Here is a 10,421-nt window from a genome sequence, read left to right as displayed (position 1 = left end):
AGTGGATTGCTCATCTCCGCGGTGGACGTAGGTCAGTTGACCGAACCACGTTAAATGTTTGTGTCTCTTTTGGTATATTTCTCCTTTGTTGTATGATTTATCGTCGCTCAATGTTTGCTTAGCTAGCTTCCGTATGACACCTGATTTTTACGGTCCTAACAAGTGGTATCAGAGCGAGGTTCAAGACAGGTTCATCTTGGCGGGTTCAATTCTAGCGCAACATATTTGACGATAATTGTGATTTTTGTCTGAGAAATTTATATATATATGTTGTTAAGAAGAGGTACATGATTTTACTTTCTAGTACATAATAAATTCCATACGTGTGTCAAAAGAACTTGGGCAATAATACGAGGAAACTCAAAACTCTCAAAAAAAAAAAAAAACGCTTAAATCCAACGAAAGAAAGATGAAACAATTATACTCATCAATTACACATCCACCTAGGAGACCAATTTCTTCACTTGTCCCTACCATTTACAAATTACAACAAACGAGAAAAGAAAGAAAGTCTTCCAAAAATTGAGTGAAACAGTTACGTTGAATATAAACATGAACAAACATGAACCACGAAGTCATTTGCAAGTTAAACATAAATTAAAGAATCGAACTAACTATAATTTGGAGAAGTAACAATTCTTGTCTGCTTTTTGCTACTCTAATTCATGAATTTCCTACAGTTAGGAGCACCACATAGGCAAGGGACTTTAGGCTCATCACTCTCATCAGCCTCAAACCTGTAATCAAAGGTTAACTCATCCCCTGCTAAAACATCCGTTTTAGCTATAAGAACAATCCGATCCTCTTCTTCTCCAAGACTCATGATCCTCGCGAAGCAATTTGGCATGCACGAGTGGTTGATTAATCTTGCTATGGTTCCTTTCATTGTGGCATCAATCACTACTTCTTCGTTTATCCTAAAGAAGTAACAGTCCTTCCCTTGTGACCTATAGCGACGCTCTCTGAGGTCGGCAACGCTGCCCCTAATCCTCTCACCAACATATTCAGCAACCATTTCTCCTTCTTCAATCTCTCTCTTTGCGAAAAGACCCCATCCATGTATACCGGATTTTCCAAAGCATATCCGATGGTTTATCGTTCTATTCAAATAATGCAATCTCTCTCTCAAAGTTGGAAAATTCCTTTCTTCTTGATATTGTTTTGAGCTTAAACTATGTATCAACTTTAACGAATGATGGTGAGGCCTCGTTAGCCTGTGGACTATTGGCTCCAGTTTAACTTTCTTGTTCGTTGATGGTCTAAAAACACGGCATCTAGCTGCAGAGAAGGGATCTGGTTCATTAGTTTCAGCTGATGATGCATCAGAAGTCATGAGCCTTAAACCTTTTAAGACCCGACCTCCATTTATTCCATGAAGCGTATTTTGATTCGAGTAAACTCCATTAGGAGTTCGCATGACTAAAATGTTATCCACGCTTGGGGCCTTATGAGAAGCACAATAGGATAACCATTTAGTAGTTTGCGTTCCATTCTTCTCTGAACAATGCATTTCCATGTAGTATCCAGCGCGAAAAGCACACATTGTATGATAAGACACTGTGCATTTGCAACATTGTATGCAAGAACCATGAGTCTGTTGGCATATACTGCATGTTTGATGAAAGGACTTTGGCGGAATTGCAAGAAGTCCTATAGCAGGTTCCATTTTCTCAACATTAGCAAAACCGATTTCAGGTCTAAACCAAGCACAAGTGACATGAACCCAAAAAGGATCAACATCAGTAGGTTTCAATGCACCCCCTTTGACAGGACAAAGGCAACATTCCCTGTCAACTTGTGGAGTTTCACAAGCCCGGCAAACCCAAGAAGCAAAATCGCGAACCCCTTTAGCGCCATAACATTCTTGATGAACAGCAATCTGGCACCTGTTGCATATAATAATCTTGTTGAAATCCCAATCTTCAATCCATCTACAAATAGCGCAACGCTCCGAAGTCCACTTTGCATTAACAGGTTTGTACTTTTCTTGCAAGAGTGAAATCAGTTGCTGCTTATCTAATTTCAAAGGATTAAAACCATGAGTATTTTTATTTTCAACCCATTCACCGAGTGGTTGCATAGATATTTTTACCTTAATGCTGGCCTTCCACTTTTTGGCTCTGGAACCAGCATGTTTTTCCCATTCACCAACTTTCTGCTTCTTAGAGCTGCATGAACCACACTTGCATTGAACCATATGAAGTCCTGGGAAATAAATCCCTTCTATTCCATTGCAAATTACAGCTATATTCTCTTGCGGCAGAGGTAACGAATTACTGATTTGTGGTGTATCAGATTTTGCTTTGCAGTCGGGGCATAACAAATTTTCGTCAAGATTACTGGAGAAATTCTTACATGCCGAGCAGCATACATTGATCTTCCTCAATTTGAATGAGTACTCAGTAAAAAGATGGGATCTTGGACTTGGTATCCGGTCTTTACTTTCTGCTGAAAAGGGGTAATCTTGAACAGGGGGCAGGAAATTTGGATATTTGATTTCTTTGATATTCAATTGAAATCTAAAATCTCTGAATTCTCTAAGTGGAGGAACCCCGAAAACATCATGAGTTTTCTGTTTCTTGGATGTAATAAACCAATTTTCCCTATCAATTTCTTCGTCGATCTCTTTCTTGTTTGTTTTACGTTTCACAGTCATCTTCTTTCTCTTCTTCATGTACATCGAAGCAATTTATACTCCCAAAACCCTTAAATCATATAAACCCGATCGCAATTTGCTCAGAACCGCTATTTCACAAGAACGAAATTATTATTGACATAAACAGAGCGATTGTAAATTACTTCTTCAACTGTTTCTACAGTTTGCAGAGAGAATTTTGCCGGAAAAAAAGAGAGACCTAGATGGAAAATAAACGCCAAGGGCATAATCATAAAGGAAGAGATTAAGGAACAGCATGTTCTATTCCCAGTTGTACAAGGATTTTCTCCTATTTATAGGTTTCCTTCTGGTCGATCGTCTTCTAATGTTTAGGTGGGTCCCCCGGAAACGGGCTCGGACTGGGCCTAGCAACTTCATCAGACAATATAGGCCCATTGGGTCATCATTCGACGGGCAGTGGAAATAGACCAGGTAGCCACTTTTAAGTATGTTGTATAAAATATATCCATAGTTTACAATATATTTAAAAATTAGCCAATTTCGCTCAAACTTCAGGATACGACGTCCTAGAGTTCAAATCTCAAAATTCAAACTTTAGGACATCATGTCCTAAAGTTCGAAAATTGTGTCCTGAAGTTCGAATCTTATGTTCTGTATTTTAAATTAGTAATTCAGAAATTCAGAACACTTAGTCCAGCTGCTAAAAAATTCAGGATACTAAGTCATGAATTTTCAAATTCAGGATAGTGAATTGGCTAATCTTTAAATACATTATAAATTGTGGATATATTTTAAATAGCGGTCTTAAAAGTGCGCAAATAGCCATTCATAAAGATGCTATTTAAAGATTAACCAGTATTTATTTTGTCCTGAAATTTTATACTAAAAATCTTGACTTTAGGACAATTCAGGACCTTTTTATCCTGGAAAATTGAAGTGCAAAACTGAAATTCAGGATACACTGGCTAATTCCTAAATAGCAACCCTTTAGAGTGGCTACCCAGTGTCATTTCTACTCATTCGACGAACATTTCGGAGCAAGTACACAAATAAACATTCTCAGGGATGCTATTTAGATATTAGTCAGCACTTATTTTGTCTTGAAATTTTAAATTAAAAATCTTAACTCCAGGACAATTCAGGACATTTTGGTCCTAAAAAGTTAAAATTCAAGACGCACTGGCTAATTCTTAAATAGCAGTCCTTTAAAGTGGCTACCTAGTGTTATTTCTACGAACATTTGCAGCCCTGGGCCTAGCGCCTTTATCAGACAATATAGACCCATTGGGTCATCATTCGACGGGGCAGTGGAAATGACACCAGGTAGTCACTTTTAAGTATGTTGTTTAAAATATATCCGTAGTTTATAGTGTATTTAAAGATTAATCAATTTCGCTCAAACTTCATGACACGACGTCCTAGAGTTTAAACCTCAAAATTCAAACTTCAGGACATCGATCATAAAGTTCAAAAAATGTGTCTTGAAGTTCAAATCTTATGTCATGTATTTTAAATTAGTAATTCAAAAATTTAGGACACTAAATCCTGAATTTTTAAATTCAGGATACTTATTCTTGAAGTTTGAGTGAATTGGCTAATCTTTAAATATATTATAATTTGTGAATATATTTTAAACAACGGGCTTAAAAGTGCACAGATAGCCATTCTCAAGGATGATATTTAGAGATTAACCAGTAGTTATTTTGTCTTTAAATTTTATACTAAAAATCTTAACTTCAGAACAATTCAGGATCTTTTTAAACTGAAAAATTGAACTGCAAAACTAAAATTCAGGATGCACTGGCTAATTCCCAAATAGTAATCCTTTAGAGTGGTTACCTGGTATCATTTCTACTCATTCGACGAATATTTCGGAACAACTACACAGACAATCATTCTCAGGGATGTTATTTAGAGATTAGCCAGTACTTATTTTGTCTTGAAATTTTAAATAAATATCTTAACTCCAGGACAATTCAGTATATTTTTGTCCTGAAAAATTAAAATTCAAGATGCACTGGCTAATTCCTAAATAGCAGTCCTTTAAAGTGGCTACTTGATGTCATTTCTACGAACATTTCCGCCCCTGGGCCTAGCACCTTCATCAAACAATATAGGCTCATTGGTTCATCATTCGACGGGGCAGTGGAAATGACACCAGGTAGCCACTTTTAAGTATGTTGTTTAGAATATGTCCACAATTTACAATGTATTTAAAAATTAGCCAATTTCGCTCAAACTTCAGGACACAACGTCCTAGAGTTTAAACCTCAAAATTCAAACTTCAGGACATTGTATCCTAAAGTTCAAAAATTGTGTCGTAAAGTTCGAATCTTATGTCATGTATTTTAAATTGGTAATTCAGAAATTCAGGACACTTAGTTTATATTAGCAACTCAAAAATTCAGGACACTAAGTCCTGAATTTCCAAATTTAGGATATTTAGTCCTGAAGTTTGGGTGAATTGACTAATCTTTAAATACATTATAAATAGTAGATATATTTTAAATAGCGAGCTTAAAAGTGCACAGACAGCCATTTTGAGGGATACTATTTAGAGATTAACCACTATTTATTATGTCATGAAATTTTATACTAAAAATCTTAACTTCAGGACCTTTTTGTCCTGGAAAATTGAATTACAAAATTGAAATTCAGGATGCACTGCCTAATTCCTAGATAGCAGCCCTTTAGAGTGGCTACTGGTGTCATTTCTACTCATTCGACGAACATTTTGGAGCAAGTACACAGATAACCATTCTCAAGGATGCTATTTAGAGATTAGCTAGCACTTATTTTGTCCTGAAATTTTAAAATAAAAATCTTAACTCCAGGACAATTCAGGACAGTTTTGTTCTAAGAAATTAAAATTCAGGATGCACTGACTAATCTATATTATATTTATATTAAAAGAAGAGTAGTATGCATTGTGGTTAAGCCAAGTGGCAAGCTAAAATGAAGCCACTTGACAATTTTAGGACAACATTAATAATTAAAAATTATAAATGGAAACATAATCAATGGAAGTAGTTTAATGAATCTTATACATAATCTAAATAGATCTTAGACAAATCTAATCTATCTATCTATCTATATATATATATTGATCAACTCATAGATTTTCTTCTATATTAGCTAGAAATATGGAGGTAAAAAATTAATTAAAAAAGCTATAATAGAAAAAAAATAAAAATATAGCGATACGTAAATTGAGATAACCTATGACTATTTATATTTTGGAGTAAGTTAAAATATAATCTATATTATATTAAAAGGAGAGTAGTATGCATTGTGGTTAAGCCAAGTGGCAAGCTAAAATGAAGCCACTTGGCAATTTTAGGACAACATTAATAATTAGAAATTATAAATGGAAACATAATCAATGGAAGTAGTTTAATGAATCTTATACATAATCTAAATAGATCTTAGACAAATCTAATCTATATATCTATATTTATATTTATATGTATATATATTTGTATCTATATATTGATCAACTCATAGATTTTCTTCTATATTAGCTAGAAATATGGAGGTAAAAAATTAATTAAAAAATTATAATAGAAAAAATAAAAATATAAAGATACGTAAATTGAGATAACTTATGACTATTTATATTTTGGAGTAAGTTAAAATATAAATAAAACTAAAATTTACTTAAGATATTAAAGATTTATTGAGTTTAAAAATTTAATAAATTCAAGCAGCAAAATAAGATCTTATTAAAGTATACAAATTATTTATAGGGTAAGGAAAAAACTAAAGAATCTGTAAAAAAATATTTTAATAACAATAATAATGAAGTCATATTAATATTGATAAATCAAGCAAACAATTATCTTATACGTAAATATTACTACAACATTTAGATATAATGTGTTCAAACAATTAAGAAAATACTTTTGTATGATTAATATTTGAATTGAGTACAGTTAGTTTAAGTTTGAAAGCATAACATAAATTTTTGAAAATGCGGTCCAATTTAGAAAGTAGAATGATAAAAAAATATTTGAATTTGAGATGAGAAAGTTATTTAATTTTTATCTATATTATATTAGAATGAGTGTGAAAGAAATATATATTAAATTCGAACAAGCTAATAAAAATCCACATGACAATGTAATAATATTACGAATTGAATTATATAATATAAAAAATAAAGACTAAATAGAGAAAAAATAAAAATTCAATTTTTTTATCATAGAGAAAATGAGTAAAACTAATTTAAATTTGAGATAAGAAAGTATTTTATATTGTGATAAAAAAAGTCATAATATGGGTAAGTCCACGTAACTCAAGTCTAATATACAAAATCAAAAACTAAAAATATTGAATAATAAAAATAAATTAGAGATAATGTGAGGATATTTATAAATCATGAGTTTAGAAAATAAAATAAAGTAAATATATAATACTTAAAAATATTATTAAAATTTAAATAATTTAAAATTTTCAAGCAATATTTTTAAATCAAAATAAATATTTATTTTATGATTAAAAAATTATATATTTATGTATATTATATTAAAGAATAGTAGTTGATAATGATATTAAATAAAGTTACAAGTTAATGAAAAGCCACATAAAACATAGTAAGACTATATATCAGATTAAAAAATAGCAAAATTACGTTAAATTACTAAAGCAATTACTATTCGAAATGAAAGGGAAAAACTACTTGAATGTGAGATTAGAGTTCTTAACACTATGATGAGAATAATCAAACTATGGATAATACCACAAAATTGAAGTCTTATTTATGAAAAAAAATTAAAAAAAAATTCTATATAGGCAATTTTACTAATAAAAATTAAAAATTAAATTTGTATCTTAAAACTAAAAGAGAAAGAAAATTTACATAAGTAAATAATATGATAGTGAAAATATTGTTACAACATTAAGATATAATGTGTTCAAAATAATTATAAAATATTTTTTTATGATTAAAATAAAATTTTAATATAGGTAATTTTACTATTAAAAATTAAATTTGCATCTTAAAGCTAAAAAGAAAGAAATTTAACTACAGCTAATACAAAAATAATTATAAGAGAACTCAATACATTTGGAACATAATAATCAAATAAATTAATTCAAAGTTACAATTTAAAATAAAATATGATATTATTTTCGTTATAGGTGAAATAGTAATATAAAAACTAATTAAAATATTGTAGTAGAGAAAAGAGTGTATAAAAAATAGAGGTAGTGTGAGGATACTTATACTTTAAATTAAATAAAAATAAATAAATAAAATAATTAAAATATATTTTAAAATATTACTTATAAATTTAAACGATTAAAAAAAATTTGAATAAGAGGTTACAAGCATAAAAATATACCAAATTTCAAGAATAAAACATTTATATTTATTAAGGACTATTAAAGGATAATAAGCAAGACATTAATTTAATTATTAAGCTAATAAAAACTTATATGATAGTATAATAATATTAATTAATAAATAGACAATAACTATAAGAAAAGAATAAAAAAAAAAGAATTTGCATAAAAATGATGTGATAAATAAGACATATTTGACTTTCAGTCTTTCATATAAAAACAAAGTGATAGTAAGAATTTTGTTAAAATAATATTATCTCATGTGCTCAAACAAGACAGATCACAACATGACATGTTTAGTATTCTTTAATATTGACAGCAAAATAAAATGCAAGTACTATAATTAAGGATTATGCTAATACAAATATATAAAAAAATAGGTTGTCAACTAGGAGATTTGAACAATAATTTCATATCCTTCTTCATAATTAATATCTAATGTTATATAATTTTTATCTCAGAGGTTTATATTTTAAGGTATTCGCACATGATTCAAACAACCTACATCGAAATTTGATATGATTTTTGTTTGTGCATCGCACGGGTACTAATACTAATTTCTAAATAACAATCCTTTAAAGTGGCTACCTAGTGTCGTTTCTACAAACATTACCATCCTTGTGGCAAAGGTATATCAGATTCATCGATTGTCGCTCTATTTTCACTAAGCGCGGGGCCTCCGGTGTGTGGTCAAGTGCTCAGGCACGAATTAGTTCACTCTTAGAATATTTCTTTTTCCCTGAAGTTGTTTTTGTTTGTCTTTAGAAGGTGTTAATGAAAATTAAATTGGACTTTCTTGCTTAATTTCATAGAGTTTACTTTCTTTACAGCTATAACTCATTTTCAAATATAAAATCAGAAATTCAGAATGATTATTATTTATTGAATGGAACTTGACCAAAAATTCAGTAAGAATATTATTTATTTTGTTGATCCTCTTGTAATGAAAAAGTATGTAAGGAGCTAGGCTGCCACGACCCGAATTTTCATCCTCAGGAGTCGTGATGGCGCCTACTAATGTGAGCTAGGCAAACCAATTATTTGAACAAATTACTTCTTTATTCATTTTATACTCTTTAACAATTATAAAGCCAAAGCGTGTGGACAGCGAAAAATTACAATAAGCGGAAGAAATACAGTAAATTATCTGAATATATATGTCTAATACAACTGTTTGAACTTCAACCACCCAGAACTGGTGTCACAGTACCACAGACGATCTAAGAATGCTACATACAAAGTCTGAAAATAAATAATATACTGTTTCTGAATTAAGGAAATGAAACATGAATAAAGGGATAGAGGGAGACGTCAGGGCCTGCGGACACCTACAGGTCTACCTTGGATCTCCGCATGGTAACGAGACCAATGTGCATAGGATTTTTCTGCTCGCACTCAGTCAAATTCTAGTATAGTTTTTGATATCGTCCCACAGAGATTGGTTAATCTAGGCTACAGACTTTTAATATTTTTATTACTATTTGAGAGAACCAAATTGATTAAAGGTGAGTTTAAAAATTTGTTAATTAATTAAAGCAAAGCAAATAATTTCTGAAAGATTTATAATTTAAAAGAGTTGGGAATCGTTGAATTCACTTAATAATATTATTACAATAAAATCTCAATTTCTACATGTATTTCTCTGAAGAATAATTGCTTGTTGCTAATACAATTATATTTGTTCACTAAGAAAAAAGTCAATTAATAGCACTCCGTGAGGTTATGTGATTAATTGAGTTAAAACTAGTGCCGATCAAACCGAAATATTTTCTTGCTTGAATTGTGCTAAAAGGTAGTAAAAACTTCGTGAGAATATTTTTACTAAAAATCAGTAATCTTGCCTACAACAATTCCTCCGTGAGAATTAAAACTGAGACTACAAGATTACAGATTTGAAATAAGAGTTTTACAAAAAATTATTCTCACTCTACTATTTTATTTATTGGTATTATATATTAATTTTGCACCGTGATAATTACAAAATTAATATAAGAATAACTTAAATAAAATATATAGAAGTGATAATAATGATTAGTTAGAAACTATTATTTCAGCAAGTATGAATTATACGATGAAAATTTCAAGTCAAGGATGTATTAAAACTGAAATAATATTATAATAATATATATCAAGCTTCATCAACTATCCCAAAAAAAGAGATTACTCCATTATGGAGTATTTAAATCTCACAACAAAAAGAAATTCTAGAATATTTCCAATACTCTTACAAAATCCAAAAACTAATAAGATTAAAATAAAATAGTTAAAGAAAGAAGTTAAGACCAAAGTTTAGATAAAAGTAGTTCTCCTCCTTCTTCCCCTTCCGATGCCAAATTGCATTCTATTTATAGATAAATCTTGCAAGTATTAAATGATTAGACGTGTCCAAGGAATAAGCTTGGACACGTTTGAAGAGTGAGCTTGGATGTGTCCGAGGAGTGAGCTTGGATGTGTCTGAACA

The 10,421-nt window shown here is 30.4% G+C and overlaps 1 protein-coding gene across 1 annotated transcript; it reads right to left on the bottom strand.

Moving 5' to 3' along the window:
* Positions 1-424: 424 nt before the first annotated feature.
* Positions 425-2,872, bottom strand: LOC107781085 (histone-lysine N-methyltransferase ATX4-like). Its single transcript, XM_016601720.2, has one exon. It carries the CDS (start codon positions 2,678-2,680, stop codon positions 659-661), a length of 2,022 nt encoding a protein of 673 aa, XP_016457206.2. The 5' UTR covers positions 2,681-2,872; the 3' UTR covers positions 425-658.
* Positions 2,873-10,421: the final 7,549 nt, after the last annotated feature.

Source organism: Nicotiana tabacum, chromosome 6 (assembly GCF_000715075.1).
Source record: "Nicotiana tabacum cultivar K326 chromosome 6, ASM71507v2, whole genome shotgun sequence".
Classification (NCBI taxonomy): Eukaryota; Viridiplantae; Streptophyta; class Magnoliopsida; order Solanales; family Solanaceae; genus Nicotiana; species Nicotiana tabacum.
The sequence above is the reverse complement of the archived record's forward strand: the minus strand, read 5'-3'. Positions and strand labels throughout refer to the sequence as shown.

Excerpts from the sequence above, each read along its gene's own strand:
- LOC107781085 (XM_016601720.2), bottom strand. The coding sequence starts at position 2,680 with ATGTACATGAAGAAGAGAAAGAAGATGACTGTGAAACGTAAAACAAAC.